This window comes from Desmodus rotundus, chromosome 6 (assembly GCF_022682495.2).
Source record: "Desmodus rotundus isolate HL8 chromosome 6, HLdesRot8A.1, whole genome shotgun sequence".
NCBI lineage: Eukaryota > Metazoa > Chordata > Mammalia > Chiroptera > Phyllostomidae > Desmodus > Desmodus rotundus.
Window position 1 is genome coordinate 138,279,300 of NC_071392.1, and position 17,387 is coordinate 138,296,686.

Below are 17,387 nucleotides of genomic sequence, written 5' to 3' on the forward strand. Positions count from 1 at the left end.
GCTTATTTAGAAAGTTACAGAGGTAGAAGAAGTGAGCTACGGAAGAAGGGAGCCAGCTGAGCTGTGTGGGCTCAGGAAACAAGTTACAGAGGCACACACACAAAAGAGAGAGAGAGAGAGAGAAAGAGAGAGAGAGAGAGAAGCCTTTGGAACTCAGGAGAAAGAGAGAGGCAAGGAAAACACGCCTCAGGGAAGGGAATAGGGAGAGGCTCAGGCAAACACCAAAGAGAGAGCTGCCAAAATCTTCAGATTTTTCAAGCCCAGTCAAATACTGTGTGAAAACTGCCATTTCTAATGTAATCTTTCCTTCTTTTCAGGACATGTGTGGTGAGTTTAGAAGCCAAATGAAAGACGGAAAACTCATCTGTACCCGGGAAAACAACCCTGTCCGTGATCCAGATGGCAAGACACATGGCAATACGTGTACTATGTGTAAAGACCAACTGTGAGTATTGTTCAAAAATGGGTCTTGATTGTGGGTCTTGAAGTATAAAGATCATTTCTTATCAGTTTGCACAAATGACATGTTTTTAAGACCTAGTAATTCATGAGGTGTTTGTTTACTTTGGTGGAAATGTTTCTTTCCATTTTTTTTTTTCTTCCAGGGAAAGGGAAGCAGCTGAGAAAAAAAAGAAAGAGGAGGATGGCCAGCAAAACACAGGAGACAGGAACAAAGAAAACCAGGTAATATGTTAACAGTTAAATCAAGATGATTGTATGATTAATGTATCCAACAAATATTGATGAGATGCCTGCTCTGTTGCAGTCATTGGGATATAATGATGGTAAACCAGAAAGACATGGCCAGATCTTGCAAATAAAGAGCATGCTAACCAACGCCCTGGGAGCAACTCCAATGCAGTTACCACATATTTGTAGGACCAGTGACAACTGTCAAATTATTGTTATCAAGTGAATTTCTTTTCTGAAGTTTTAAAACAAAAGCAGAAAGAAAATAACCAAGCAAGTAGATACCAAAATTACAAACATTACCTCTGATGGGCTCAAGATGATACATTCTGGACTTGGCATTACAGCGCCATCTTGTGTTCAGCTTTGGGCTTTAACACAGGTGGTCCGTGCTTTCCTACACCAACGCACAGACTATGCCACAGCGCAATCTCTTCTACTCCATCTGTGAACTCCAATTAGAAAAGTAAAATACCAAAATTTCCCCAGGCAGGTTTTCCCATTGATGATTCAACTTTTCGCTAAGTCTATACAGACTAAACAAAATGAAACATTAATAGTAATTATCATTTAAAAAACAGGTTGGGGTTATCCGTTAGGCATTTTGGTAGATGAATGGTATTGTGAAAACTTTTTATTGTATAGCTTCAAATGACATCTGCTGGCCATTTATTCTATTCGTAATCTTGCTCAGTTTTTTCATTATTTACTATCTACTCTAAGAATGAATGGCAAACAAAACACGCTTTCTATATACGTATACATAAAAAATGTCCAGATACAAAAAAAACAAAAAACAAATAAAAGTCCAAATACTATGTGTATGTGGCAAAAAAAAAAAGGAGTTGTAGTCTTATCTACGCATGCAAAATGAAATAAGCTTTACAAAGCATTTGCATCACCATATTTAAACCTCACCCAAATCTATGCAGTGGGTGGTGGTGTTTTAATTTCACAGTTCAGGAAAACTCAGAGACATTAACTATAGACAGATAATAAACAGAAGATCCCAGGATTTCACCCATAAAGCAAAGGCTGCAATACAGGAAGATGGGTGCTATTATAAACATATATGCATTGGTATGTTGGGAACCCGGAGAAGGAACTCATTCTAGTAACTTCTAAATATGATAGCTATGAGACTTTTAATGTGTTAATTAGACACTGAATTCCAGAGAATTTTTTAAATGCTCAAAAAAAGTAACTCTAGAGTTGTTTGGGGCCATCACAATGTAAAGAAAAAAAGGATAACTATAATCTAAATTACTATTTTTAAGGTAATCTTCCCACACCTCTGTTTGGCTCTTTGGGTTAGTGGATGTTCAAGATAAACTTCTGTAGATGTCCCAAGCTTTCAATATAGGCCAGATCCTGTGGACTCAGTTCTACTGGCTTCTTTTTAAGGTTCTTATTTTTCAGTGAACCAAAAAGATGCTCCATCTTCTCACAAAGGTATAGGAGTTTTTATTCTCTGCCAGGTAAAAGCAGTGAAGAAAAGAAGAATAGCCTGGTTGTGAGTGGGTTTCTGCTCACAAATCCAACATTAACTTTAGTTACTTAGTCTCTGCAAGCCTTTATTTTTCCTTGTCTGTAAAATGATGATAATGAATGTGTATCCTGCAGGGTTTTTATGACAACTGAAGGAATCTGTTAGAGCACACAACCAAGTGCCGGCATATGGTACAGATTTGATTTAAATTTTTAAAAGTTATTGTTGAGGGACAAAGCTAAAAGTTTACATCTCAGTATGTTTTGCCCACATAGCATCTGTTAGCTTGCTGCAGGGCTTTTCCTGCAGGGAGTATGAATTTCATTGTAGAGAGACAGGTTTGGGGCTCAGCCCACCAGAAAACTGTATAAAAATGGTATGGGCTGTCCTAGGAGGTAGTTACACTCCTTGGGGACAAGACAGTTAATCAAGAAGGATGCTGTGGGAAGAATTCTAGAAGATAGTGAATTACGTACCTTGGAAATACATGCCATCTCTCCAATTTAATTTGCTCTAGATTTCCCCCCACCCTCAAACGTTTTGAGTTTAGGTCTTCCCAACCAATCCCATTTTTGGTTCTTCAGATCAGACTCTTGTATTAACACCCCACTTTGCTCCTGTCGGCAGGACCGGTGTCATGAATTCCGGACCATGGTGAGAGACGGGAAGCTCCCCTGCACCATGGAAAACAGCCCAGTGCAAGGCCCGGATGGCAAGATGCACGTCAACAAGTGCGCCATGTGTCAGAGCATCTTGTACGTGATGGGGCTTACCAACCTGCCGGCTCTGCTGGGCCCGTGGGCCTCAAAACGGTTCCTCTTAGTTTAGAAAGCCAGGCACTTGGCATCACACATTACAAATACAATAATAGCTCCTTGCTTGACAAGAGGACCATAAGTTTTTAAAGCACTCTCACAAGAAATTTTCATTTTGATGTGGAGCAGCATAATCATACCTGGAGCATGTCAGATAGGGGGATAGCTATTGGATTGCACCCAAATGATGGACTTTCAAAGAGGAAGCTTATCAGCTAAGTAATATGGGACAGGCCAGTTCACTGTCCAGAGACTCGGCTCTTCGTGTATGTAAAGGGAACGACAATTTCACCATAGTTTGTATAGGGATTTGAGGAGATAATATGTAAAGATGTTTATAAACTTTAAAGCACTAAAACTATATAATGAGCAATCAACACTGGAGACTTTTGTTGCACTTGTATAAAAATGAGAAATGAAGCAACTCTCTATGTGAAACCCATAATTGGACTCTGCTAGAGGATCTTCTTTTTCTGGCAGTTTAGTAACTGAGTTTAGGAAGGCTGATAGCATCACCACAAATGTGAAAATTCCAACAAACAGCACTCATTGGTAAAGAAAGTACTTCAGATATTTTTAAATATGAGAATGAAGAGTTAGATTTGTTAATGTTTAGAACTGGAAAAGCACTTGTTAAAAAAAATTTCAATAATAACTGGAAAAACAACCCTATCTTTTTTCATTCTACAGTGAGCGAGAAGCTAGTGAGAGAAAAAGGAATGAAGAGAAATCACATGACAAGCCTTCAAGTGATACAAAGGTTATTTCTTAAAAGATATGAAGAAAGCTATTTTACTTTTTAGCCTCAGATCTTGAATTTTCTCCAGTTTGGGGATAATGATCATGCTAATCTTTTGTCTGAAACAAAATTGATTTTGCCCATGTTGTCACTTTGGGTATAAAAAGATGTTTTTCTGGCTTTGAGGTTTAATGTTCTTCTGAATTTTGTAGAGATTTCTCAGTGTATCAATCATTGCTTTCGTGTCTCCTCTTGGGGAAAATGTGGGTTGAGAAAGAGAGGATAAAATCTGCTACCACCTCTCCTGCATGCTCCTGTCTGGCACTAAATGTGGAGTGAGGGTGCAGGTGGCTTGTTGACATTGACTTTGACCATCCGGGCAATACACACTAGTCTCAAAGCCTCCCCACTAGCTTCTCTGTTGATCCCCTTTTTCTGCTTTCTTTAGATGATTTTCTCAGCATCATCAAATCAGTAGTGCACATGCATGATGCTCCCTTTTCTGTTTGCTTTTCAAGACTGCAAAGAAGACATGTCATTCATGTCTATCCTTTCACAGTGATAACCCATCCCATTTGTGGAGTTAGGTCCCTGTAAGAGCATCATTTGGTTGAGGAAAACGGGGGATAGGAAGGAGGGAAGGAAAGGGCGAGGGAGACAAGACGGTCTATCAAGTGTTGTTTTACCTTTCTCTGCATTTCCAGGACCAGTGCAAAGAGGTCCCAAAAGGAACGGAGAAAGGAAAAATTGGGCAGTCTGGGCATTCCTTTGTCTCTGTTGCCCAGATAAGTGAAGTGAGTCTGAGCCCAGAGCCAAGAGAGAACCAAGTTTGAGAAAACCACCAAGCCAAGAAGGGAAACAGCCACGTTCACTTCTCCTTTCTCATTTTCTAGGATGAATGTGGTAACTTTCGGAAGCACCTGAGGAATGACAAGCTCATATGCACTCGAGAGAATGACCCCGTGCGTGGTGCTGATGGAAAGTTATATAAAAACAAGTGTTACATGTGCAGAACTATCTTGTGAGTAAGGGGGCCCTGTCACCCCTTCCGTTTGTGGGGGAACTGCATTTTTAGAAGCGGCTGTTTAAATAAATGTATGCCTGTGAACCATGGGGTCCTTAAAATAAGTTTTTAGAGTCAAGGCCTTTAACTCAGCAATGCCTGATATAGGAGAAAGAGTGCTTGGATTTGCAGACAGGAATCCAGGTGTAAGGTCTAACCATGATATTTACTAGCTGTCACTCAAAAAGAATTGAACTTCAACTATCAGGATTACAGTTATAAGAAATTATTTCAGATTTTTGTTCCACAACTAGATCAGACTCAACAGAGAAGGCTTTTATTTTTTTTTTTAATATGGATTTTTGTACCCCAAAATATATGAAGTCAATCTCCAGGGTTAAGGAATTTGTTTTTAAGAAATGGTTTCTAGGTTATTCTGATGAACAACCATGTTTGGGGACCAGTGGACTTGATGGATAATGATGAGACAATAATTGCAATCACCATCATCATCATCATCAGCAGCAGCAGCAGCAGCATTGATTTAGCTCTTCATAGAATGTTCTCTGAGGAATTACCAATACCACCCTATTGGATATTCTAGAAAAATCAAAGCTCAAGGGATTTAAGCAACTTATCTACGAGCACATACCTATCAAGATATGAGAGCTCTAAACCTGAGCCCAGCTCTGTACTTTCCTTAAAGTGTCACCCTGGTCACTCTGGGCGTTCTGTGTTTCGAACACAGAGTGTCCTGTGGTTCCATTATATTTTATCAGAATAGTTTAACTTCCCACTGGAAGTTCCAGGAGCTGTTCTTTGTGGCTATAACTTTAAATTACTTTCTACTTTCTTCTTTAGTCAAAAAGAAGCTTTGGAAAGGGCAAGACTCCAAGAAAAAACACCCCAACCTCGATCTTCTGACAAGGAAGACAGTCTGGTAAGACGGGCTTTTTCTGAAAAGCTGCTTATTAACTTAATGTGCTTATTGTGGAGGGTGGGGGGCTGTTGCCTCTATATATTGCATTTCCATAGAAAAGCCTGGGCAAGGCTGATTCAGTACAGCCGCAAGTCCTTTAGATTAAGCGTAGTTCATGTTTGGCGAGAGTTCTGGGATTACTCACCAGTGCCTTATTCTGTGCTCTTTGAGGTTAGTAGACCCACTCCTAACCACTTTAGTACATTTTTGACATTTTAAAAAGTGGATGTGTAATGAATGGGACTTATCTCACATGCGGTCAGGTAAGTTGTTAGGAGACTTGGTTCTGTGATTTCAGCACACCAGGAAAGGTTCCTCACCCAGCTGCCTCTCACTCCCCACCCCAAACCAAACCCCTTCCCCAGGAGTCTGGAGTGCCTTGCTCAGCATGTTCACACTGGTGAGATTCACGGCAGTGAACACTTTTTATTTAAAATATAGTTTAATGGACATCAGGAGTGTATACCTTAATGTCAATTAGCCTAATCGGGTTGCTTTTTTCGAGTTTTGCCAAGGTCAGGAGCAGAAGGGAGGAATGGGGATATGAGAGCGTGAATTATATGTACAAAGTGGAGTCTCACACTGGGCCCTAAAAGGCAGATTTTTCCACCTAGTCAGAAAAGAAAAAGAAAGCTATCGAATATGAATTTTACCTAATTATTTGCCCAATTCATGTACAATAATAGATGAGTTGCACTGGTGAAATATATACCAATTAAATATGTCTACGAAATTAGGCGCTACACTGGTGATCCTGAAACAAGGGAAGAGCTACGCACAAAATCTGTTCTTTTTTCCCAGCTTTACTGAGATATGACATAAAACATTGTGTGAGTTTAAGATGGGCAATGTGTTAATTTGATACACTTGTATTTTGCAAAATGATTACCACCCTAGCATTAGCTAACACCTTCATTGCCTCACAAAGTTACCATTTCTTTTTGGGGGGTAAAACATTTAAATCTGCTCACTTGGCAAGTTTCAAGTATATAATGCAGTATTATTAGCTATAATCACCCTCTGTACATAAGATCCCCAGAACTTCTTATAACGGGAAGTTTGTAGTCTTGGACCGGCACCTTGGTCCCCTTTTCTCCTGTCTCAGCCTTTGGTAACTGTCTGTGTGAGTTTGGCTTTTTAAGATTTCCCACATAAGTGATAACGTTCAGTATTTGTCTTTCTTTGTCCCACTGATCTCACTTAGCCTAATGCCTTCAATGTTCTTCCAAGGTTTCCTAATGGCAGGATTTCCCTCTTTCTCATAAGCAAATAATATTTCATTCTACACACGCAGGCACCACATCTTCCTTGCTTCTTCACCCCTTAACAAACACTCAGGGTTTTTCCATATCTTGGCTTTGTAAGTGATAAAATCTGTTCTTTAGAAAAGCATTTTACTGAAGCATAGTCATCATATAGAAAAAGCGCACATATCATAAATGATCACACCTGTGATATTAGCACCATAGATCAAGGAATAAATCGCTGGAAGACCAGAATCCCCATCATACTTCCTCCTAATGTAATCTGGCTTTGAGTTGAAGTTTCTCTTGGAGAAGAGAACCACATTTATTATTTTTGTCATCTATTTAACCATTCACTTATTCATCCTACAAATATTTATTGAGCTCCTATTTTTCCAAGCATTACTTATATGTATAAGAACAATAGCCTCTGTCTATAACTAAAACAGAACTCTCTAGACTTATGGAGTTTATTTTGGAAGAACACAGATAATAGACAGTGTGAATAAATAAAATATAATTGCCAAGGGGGAAATAAAATAGAAAAATGATATCATAAATTCTGGGTTACAATTTTAAGTGTGCCAAATAGGAAAGAGCTCTCTGGGAAACGGACGCTTGCACCGGGGCCTAAAGAGGTCGATTTCACATGTGTAAGAGAGGGGAGAGCGTTCCAAGAGGAGGAACAACAAAGTCCCAAGGAGAGCATAGAGTCCACTGTGCTTGTAATAGAGTGACCTCAGAGAGAGCTGTAGGGGAGGAAGTCATTAAAGTCACAGGGGAGGGCAGGTTACATTGCATTTTGAACATGGAGGCTATTCTTCTGAATGAAAAATTTGAAGAAGAGTAATGTGATCTGATTTATACTTTAAAAGAGTAACTGCCTTTTCTAATGAAAATGCTCTGCAGGCAGACAAGAGAGAAAACTAGACAGCTTCTTAGCCATAGCAGTAATCCACAGAGAAGATGATGTTATTATATGGAGGTACTAGTGACGGAGGTCAGGAGAGGGAGCTGGACCCTGGGTGTATTTTGAAGGTGAAGTCAGAATTTGTTCAGAGTTGAGGTAGTATGTAAGAAAAAGAGAAGCATCCTGTCCATGTTGCTTCTTCATAAGGCTTTATCCTAGTAATTTTAAACTTTGTAGCAGCAGATACCTAAAAAATATTAACAATATGCATGGTCTGGTCCTACCTTTGTCAGTGACTCGTAGAGAGTGCTTCTCTAAATTCTCCTTCATATCTCTATCAATTTGGAACTCACATAATCCAAAAAGAATTCCATATTGATGTTTGAATTGTTTATTGAAAACAAAAGCTTCATAAGATGTTTTTTGTTTCTGAAAGGAATGCCAACAGAGTTGATACTATGAAATGTTCTATTTCTTCTCTGTGTCTCTTTCAGAAAGTGGTTGTCACAGAACTTGTTAATTTCATCTCTGGTCATATTTAGTGGCATGTAATTATTTATAACATTTCCACGTTATTCTTTTAATACCTACATTTAAATAGTAATACTCCTTTTTATACTTAATATGGTAATATATGTTTTGCAAATAGTTTATTAATCTTTTCAAACAATTAACATTTGACTTTCTTCTGTTTTCTATTTCATAAATTCCTCTTCTTGATTAGTTAGTTTTTTCTATTTTCTTTGAGCTTAATTTGCTAGTTTCTGAGAAGAAAGTTTAGATCATTGTTTAAATCTTTACTCTTTTCTAATTCTATAGTTATAACTTTCCCTCAAATCACTTCATTAACCAGTGCAATTTGACAGCTTAAACTTTCATTACTATTCAGTTCAAAGCATTCCTGAATTCTGATTACTTTGAGTCGCAAGTAATTCAGTATTGAGTCTTAAGTAATTCAGTAGTATGTTGCTTAATTTCTGAAGACCTAGGAACCTCATCACTATCATATTGATTACCAGAATTATCCCACTGTGATCATAAAATTTATATTTTATGACTTTAATTCTTTGAAATTTATTGACATTTGCTTAATTGCCCAGAATAAGGTTTATTTGGTAATAATTTAATGTGTACTTAAAAAGAATATGTAGTTTACAATTGTTATATATAGAGGTTTATAAATCTCATTTAAGTCAAACTAGGTAATTTTGTTTTTCAAATATTCTATGTCCTTTTTTGTCTGTAGTATCAATTACTAAAAGAAGTATGTTAATATTTACATTTATGTTTACAAGGTTGCCTATGCCTACTTTCAGGCAGTCAATTTTTGCCTCATAATTTTGAAATTATACTTTAAATATGTGAATGTTTGGGATTGTTATTCATGAATCTACTATTTTATCATTAGAAATTCTCTTCTTTATCTCTGCTAATAATTTTTGTCCTAAATTCCACTTAAGTGGTATTAATATAGATATATATCTAGCTTTTGTATGATGAATGTTTGTATATATATATTTTCCATCCTTTTATTTTCAACCTGTTGGTTGAAATAGAAGGATATATTTATTTTATTTTTTTAATTTAAAAAAAAACGTTTTTAGTTATTCAATTACAGTTGTATGCCTTTTCTTCCCATCCCTCCACCCCACCCCAGCTGAACCCACCTCCCTGCCCCACCTCCACCCTCCCCCTTGATTTTGTCCATGTGTCCTTTATAGTAGTTCCTGTAATCCCCTCTCCTCACTGTCCCCTCCCCACTCCCCCCTGCCCATTGTTAGATTGTTCTTAACTTCAATGTCTCTGGTTATATTTTGTTTGCTTTTTTCTTCTGTTGATTATGTTCCAGTTAAAGGTGAGATCATATGGTATTTGTCCCTCAACGCCTGGCTTATTTCACTTACCATAATGCTCTCCAATTCCATCCATGCTGTTGCAAAGGGTATAAGCTCCTTCTTTCTCTGTGCTGTGTAGAATTCCATTGTGTAAATATACCATTGTTTTTGGATCCACTCGTTTGCTGATGGGCACTTAGGTTGCTTCCAGTACTTGGCTATGGTAAATTGTGCTGCTATGAACATTGGGGTACATAGGTTCTTTTGGATTGGTATTTCAGGGTTCTTAGGGTATAATCCCAGCAGCGGAATTGCTGGGTCAAAGGGCAGTTCCATTTTTAGTTTTCTGAGGAAATTCCATACTGTTTTCCACAGTGGCCTCACCAGTCTGCATTCCCACCAACAATGCACTAGGGTTCCCTTTTCTCCGCATCCTCTCCAACATTTGTTTGTGGATTTGTTTATGTTGGCCACTCTAACCGGTGTGAGATGGTACCTCATTGTGGTTTTAATTTGCATCTCTCTGATGGCTAGTGATGCTGAGCATCTTTTCATACGTCTGTGGGCCCTCTGTATGTCTTCCTTGGAGAAGTGTCTGTTCAAGTCCTTTGCCCATTTTTAAATTGGGTCGTTTGTCTTCCTGGAGTGCAGTCATGTGAGTTCTTTATATATTTTGGAGATCAGGCCCTTGTCTGAAGAAAGATATATTTAAAAGATACTTCTTATAAACAATATATAGTTGAGTCTTTTTTTCTTTCTAGTCTGATAATCTCTGCTCTTTAACTGGAGTACATCACACTTCTAAAAGATTATAAAAAACAAGTTATGTTTCCTCCTCTACATAAAAAAATTGTTTTACTTTGGGAAACATATTAAAAACATATACTTAGCCCTTAGTACATGCCAAATGGTGTTATGCATGCATTTAAATTCATTGTTGGATTTAATCCCCTAAAACACCAACATGAGACAAGAGCTATTATTATTCATGCTTTTCAGATGAGAAACTAAGGCTCAGAGAAGTTAGGCCAATAATTCCTCTAGTGGCAGAGCTAGGACTCAATAGCCCATGCAGTTAGCTAGTATTTACCTCTGAGTCTTTCCTTTTTAGATCGCATATAACCGATGCCTTCATTTAAGAAAAATAGTATTATTTTTTGCATGATTATCATCCTAGTCTTCTTCCTATGGGCATATCTCAGTTTTTCTGTGGCAAATATCATGTAAAATTTCTTCTTTCTTATTGCTTTGTTCTTCTTTGTCTCTTGGTTTAGCTATTTATCTTCCCTACTATAAAGAAGCCAAATCTGGGATATAAATATGTGAGTTTGTTTGACCTTCATGACAGTTTCCTTACTAATCAGTTATTCAAGTGTGATGGAGGAAATCAGGAGGATTTTCCCTAGCTCATCCCCAGCAGTGCCATCGAGCAACCTGATTTATGTTTTGCTTGTTCAGAATGCTGAGATGTGCCAACATTACCGAGTACTGCCCAAGATGGGTTACCTTTGCCCAAAGAATTTACAGCCTGTGTGTGGTGATGACGGCCAGACATACAACAATCCATGCATGCTCTGTCATGAAAACCTGTAAGTATACAAGTCCCTCCATCATATCTTCCAGTGTAAAGGCTCTTGACAACAGTTTTTGCCCACAGTAGTGAACTGATAGCAATTTGAGGTGTGCTGCAACCAGTTTACTAATCATCGCAGTTCAAAATGTAAATTTTGTGATCGTTATCATTATATAATATAGAAGAGATTTGATGTTATCCCTTTAATGAAATTGCCTAGATACATTACTGAGTGGAAAAGAAAGGATAAAGTGGTGGGGTTACAGCAATTAGAGAACATCTCTGTAAGCTCACTACACTCCTGGGAGTCCGAACATCATCCGTCCTTTGACTAACAGAAGAAAGTCGAGAATCATTGTTGTATAGATTCAGCCCAGCCAATAATCACTAATGGACCTTATCACTACCTGATAGTCACAGATTTTCCATCCTCCCTCAGTCTTCTTCTTGAAGCAGGAAGTGGTCTCATGCATAAGAAAGCACACTGGAGCAAATGGCAGACCTGGTGTCTGCTCTCAGGTCCATTATTATCTGTGCATTGGTGGGCCTATTATCTCATCATTCTGAGACTCAGTTTCTTCTTTGGAGAAGTGGAGACAGTTCTCTGAGCCAACTGGCTTCCCAGGGTTATTAAGAAGAATCCTTCTTTTAAATCAAATACAAAGGATTTAAGACTTTTGCTATTGGTGGTAGCTTTGTAGTTGCTTTTCTGCTCAAGTGCTGTCCTACCGTTACCTCCAGTCACACTCCTCACCTCTTCCCAGCCTCCATTTGACCAGCTTTAAATGCAAACGTGGTGGTTAAATCTTAACTTTTTCACCTCATCCCACCTCATACTTACATGGCAATCCATGTGCATTCCATCCTTCATAGGACACTGTAAGCAAGGCCCCAAATGCCAGGATGGGCCTGATATCCTGCTTTTAAATCCTGGAAAAATATTTTAATTTACATTTATTTCCTTTTAAGTCAAATAACTTATAAAGGAAAAAAGGCCACTCTACTTGTATTCTAAGTTCACACACATAGAATAAAATCTGAACATGAGAGTTTTATGTGTTCTCACACCACGTCAGTAGGCCAGGCACTTTCACACTCACCCCACACTGAATCCTCACTCCCTGCCATGGAGTGGTGTTGCCTTCATTGAACAGAGGGTGAATCTGAGGCTCAGAGAGTGCAGGAATTTGTTTAAAGTCGCAAAGCCTAGGAAGTAGACCAGAGAGGATTTTAACCTTGTTGCTTTGGGGATAATATAGTTTTCTTTTCTCTCCACTGTATTACTGTTGTATACAAGGCCAGGAGTTCCTTAAAAATTTGAGAGTCAAAGATTCCTTTGACAATATAAAGAAAGTTACCTCTTTCCAGAAAAAAAGAAAAGAAAGATGTGACATTAACAATTCATATGCATTATATGTATGGACACATTCATCTCTTGAAGTCCTTCCATGGATCTTATGGAGTTTTAAGTATTAAGAAATTCTTATTTAAGGAAGGAGTACAACCGTTCAGCAATTTCTTATTGTATAATGCCTCATTTTTAGCCCAGAAATCCTTCAACTTCTCTTTATTGTAAAGGCCATCTAATGCTCTTCAAGCATTCTATATAAACCCATAACAAGTGAACATCTACTTCAAAGGAACTTTAGAGTGAGAAATCTCAATGATGAAAATATTAATAAGAGCATACCCCCATATGGATTATTTATCTAATGAAGAAGAAACTGGGAGAATATATTATGAACAGAAAATTCAGGCTATCCCAGGCAAAAGGAAAGAGCACTGTTTTCTGCTGATATAGAGGAAGCTGTAGGGAAACTATTTCAACTTGAGCAATGCCCAAAGACAAACTGAACTGCCTTGTTAAACAGTGACTTTTCCATCACCGGAGTCAAACAAGCAGATGTTTAACATACAATATTTCTGAAGTAAGAGACATTAAAAGTCATACCCTTTGAGTCTTTCCAATTATAAAATTCAGACTACATGTTGTGTCTTGTTATGAAATATATGCATTCTATATTCTACATATATTTTATGCTTATATATATATGTTTATATGAAATATATTTCATAATCCCTAAGTCACATTATAGAAACTCAAAGTCCAGCTTCTCTCCGGGACCCCATTTCACCATCTGTAAAATAATGGCTTTTGGACTAGATCAGGGGTGTCAAACTCATTTTCACCAGGGGCCACGTCAGCCTTGCATTTGCCTTCAAAGGGCTGAATGTAATTTTAGGACTGTATGTATGTAACTACTCCTTAACAGGTAAGCGAGAGCTTGGCACTGCCACTGGGTAGAAACAAGGTACCGGGCCAGATAAAACAAGGTGGAGGGCCGGATTCGGCCTGTAGGCCCTGAGTTTGCTACCTGTGGACTAGATGATCTCCAAGTTTACTTCCAACATTCAACAATTCTCTGAGTATGGAGGTGAATGAAATATGACAGAATAGATCCCAGCCTGGGAAACAAACCCAGAGCTAGATCAGAAGAGAGACCAACTGTGGATGATGCCTACTAGAAAACGAGTTGAATGCAGGTCCCATGCCCTGCCCCTAATGTCATTCTGCCTTAATGCCCAAATATCACCCACATCAACCCTTGTTTTTTCCTTTTCTCCATCTCTGAAAATTACTCTGCTCTGTTTTAGAATACGCCAAACTAACACACGCATACGCAGCCAGGGTCGGTGTGAGGAGAATAGCATCCCAGAAACACCACCTCTCAGCACGCCAGCATCTGTAAGTACATTGGGGTCCCTGATTGCAGTGTTAGAACTGGTTGGTGGAGATAATTAAGTAATTACTGAAATATGTGGGAAGAATAATATAGTAATTAGCAGTTTTAAAGTGTCTACTGGGATCCTTAATAGATTTTTTTAGTAACTGTCCCTAACATAATTTCACTGAGTATGTGTTCTTTTCTGTGCTCTACAATAAAAAATGAGACAAGAGGCCAAGAGTGGTCAGATAGCAACTGAACTGGATCTAAACCATTTCTGTTTAGCCCTCATATCCTTGCATTTTACATTGCATGAAATGATCTCCCAAAATGAAAAGTTGGCCTTTTCATTTAAATCCCTACAGGGACGTTTTGACACGGATTGCTGAGTTTGACAGTCTCCCCGGTGATGAGGAGTCTCTTCCTTTAGTGAGGCGATATGTAACTTGGGGAAAAAAAAAACCTGGACATATTCAAATAAAAGAATACCTTTTGTTACCACATAAACACAGGTTCAAATTGCAGTTTTTTGATGTTCTTCATATGCAAGACCTTCGGCAAATCACATAAATATCTAAACTAAAGGTCTTACTGAGTTATTGAAAGTATTCAAGAAATACTGACTTCTAAGCACTTGGCACAGTGTCTAAAAATTAATGGCACTTATGATTATTATCATTATTATTATCATGCCTAAGAGACCAAAGTATGAGCTTAGAGAAACGGACCCTGGTGCAGTGCTTATTTTTAATAATTTTAATTAATTCTATTTTAATATATTTATATTTGATAGTCACAAATACATTTATATTTAATTAAAGCAAATAATATTTAATGAATATAATAAATAATTATTCATTGTTTTCCACGTTATTATTTTACTCCCTTCCACTGCCACAAAAAGCTTTGGCAACAATGGAATTGGAAACTATTCTGCCAAGTTTGAGGATCTTAAGTAACATTCAAAAGACCATCTTCAAAAGAACTACTCAGTGAACCTTGTTATGGGAAACCAGGAGCTGTAAGACAGCTGTGCCTGGTTCCACACTGGCAGCTGGAGGGCAGGTGGAACAGGCAGAGATGGGATGAAATTAGGAGATCTTCATTTCTTTCTCAAGTGGGCCTGACAAAGTCATCTCTCTACCCTGGGTCTTTACACATTCATAAAGAGAGCGTTTAAATTTTTGCTCTAGTCCCTGTATTGTGTTTGCGATCTTATTACATATAAACTCTTAGTGGTTTGCCCCTCATTTTACTGACAGAACACACTGTCCCCTCATCTCACAAACATGCCTGGCCACATAAATAACAGAACAGGAAGGTAAAAATACCTTTACACAAGTCCTTTAGACCACATCTTAGAGCACACCTTGGTACAATCTCATTTAGGCAACTTGACGAAAGTTTGAGGCTTTAGGAGGAAGTTGCCATAGGATAGTACTGATAAGATGTATTTATCCAAATAATGAAGAACCTTGCCAGGGCCAAGCACAGAAGGTTTGTCTTGAAATTCCTTCCTTTCATATTTGGGTGTTTTCTTTTCACTAGAATTATGTAACAGGCATTATTAAGGATAGGAATTACATATGATGTTAGCTGATGGAATACGTCATGAGAACAAAAGGTGTCCCAGGCACGGTTTCAGTTCCCTCTGTGTGATTCAGTGCTGTGATTTGGGAATCACCGAGGTGGTATGGATGGGTCATGGCTCCGGATTGCTCCAATAACTATTATGGATTCATGTGCTGGAGGTTGGAACCTATTGCCTGACCATTTTCCTGGATAGAAGATTCCCTGAGAGAGTCTGGACTCCCAAGAAAAGAATAAAAGGCTAAGAAGTCACAACTTGCCTGGAAAAATAGATTGAGGATCCTGGAACCCATACTTTTGCTTACAATCTAAGGAGGACTTCCTATTATACAGTAACTGCTAAGATTAATATAACCCTTTAGAGTTTCATGTGCTTTTTCCTTTTGCATCCTCACAATAGTCCTGTAAGTAGGGCAGGGATCATTATCTTTCCCATTTTACAGAAAACCATCCTGGAAGAAATTCTACAACTTATCAGCTAGTCAGTATTATATCTTGGGTCAGTGCAGATCTTCTGACTTGATTTCTTATGTTCTGCCACCATTCCTTAGGAGTCAGGAGTCTCTGAAAACCCAGGGCTCTGGAGAAGGTGTGACCTCAGTTTAAGAAAGATTAGCTACTTTGGCAGGAAGTTGCTATCTTGCCAATACTGTTTTGTGAGACCGAATAACCGACCTTTCTCAATCCAGTGACAAAGATTTTCGAGGCTCTAACAAGACCATAGCTTATCATTCTCAAACCAAAGGAAACCTCACAAGTTGATTTCGGCGTGAAAGCTGAAATGGAGATTTGAGTTTGCAATGACACTGTTGCTAGGACTCCGGGTGATAGTGTGTAGTCATATGGAAGGAAACTTCCTGAGGCCCTCACCCACTTAAAAAAAATTGTGTTGATTTAATGTTTTAAATGTTGATTTAAATTGTATATGAATATTGGACAAGTCAGGCAAGGAAGATAGCTGCTTATATTCTCATGATATAAGACAAACTGCAAGTGTAAAGCATTAGTAGTAGAGGAATTGGATTTAAGACCTGACCAAAAGTGACACCTTGGCACATCATTAACCATCTCTAAAGCTCAGTTTCTACCTCTGTGAAATGATGTTCATAATACCTACCTCTCCGTATGAGGGCCACATGTAATCAAGAGCAGAGTTCATTTTTGTACCTACCTCGATAGGTAGTATGTACTAGGTGCTCCATAAAGGCTTGTTGCCTCAACTGAATGAAATGTGAAAGTGATTTTAAATTGTGAGCTCTTGGCAGAGTGCAGGAATCTACGGATCTCTTTCCCTATGATGCAACTATAATTGTGTAGCCCACATTTATACAACGTCTCTGAATTTCTACCATCTAACCTATGCATCTTCTCTTCTAGGACAAATGATGTGAGGATTGGTGAAAGCCATGAGAGAAGATGCATATCCCAATTCTGGATTGCCTACCTTCACCATCTGTTTATACAGAGAATTCTTCAGAGCTCATCTTATTCAATGTAGAAAACAATAGAGAGCTGTTGGGGGAATGGACTCACTGACTTTCAGTCTTCTCCATCTCTTTCCTCCTGTATTCTGTGAACAGAGGGCACGGAGACATCCCCGCCAGTCTGTGTTCTGCGGACCTCCTGATCCCAATATTGTCTCTGCCATTATTGTTCAATAAACATAAACCCAGCAGAACACCCTTTCTGGGATTTCTTTGCCACTGCCTGACTAATACAAATTTGTGTTTTTATAAAAGTTGAATAAACTCTACCTTTTTGTCTTGCTAAGCCCATTGGTGGGCAGAAATTGCT

At 38.4% G+C, this 17,387-nt stretch overlaps 1 protein-coding gene across 2 annotated transcripts in view; it reads left to right on the forward strand.

Moving 5' to 3' along the window:
• Positions 1-17,363, forward strand: part of SPINK5 (serine peptidase inhibitor Kazal type 5) — a 64,959-nt gene extending 47,596 nt beyond the window's left edge. The window contains exons 25-34 of one of the 2 annotated variants that reach the window (XM_024576767.3): positions 318-445; positions 606-684; positions 2,807-2,934; positions 3,685-3,754; positions 4,438-4,527; positions 4,627-4,754; positions 5,598-5,676; positions 11,163-11,293; positions 13,933-14,023; positions 16,971-17,363. In XM_024576767.3, the coding sequence (XP_024432535.3) occupies positions 318-445; positions 606-684; positions 2,807-2,934; positions 3,685-3,754; positions 4,438-4,527; positions 4,627-4,754; positions 5,598-5,676; positions 11,163-11,293; positions 13,933-14,023; positions 16,971-16,979 (933 nt within the window). In that variant the 3' untranslated portion in view covers positions 16,980-17,363. The remainder of the gene's footprint in view (positions 1-317; positions 446-605; positions 685-2,806; positions 2,935-3,684; positions 3,755-4,437; positions 4,528-4,626; positions 4,755-5,597; positions 5,677-11,162; positions 11,294-13,932; positions 14,024-16,970) is intronic. The other variant, XM_045185129.2, reaches the window with a different exon arrangement.
• Positions 17,364-17,387: the final 24 nt, after the last annotated feature.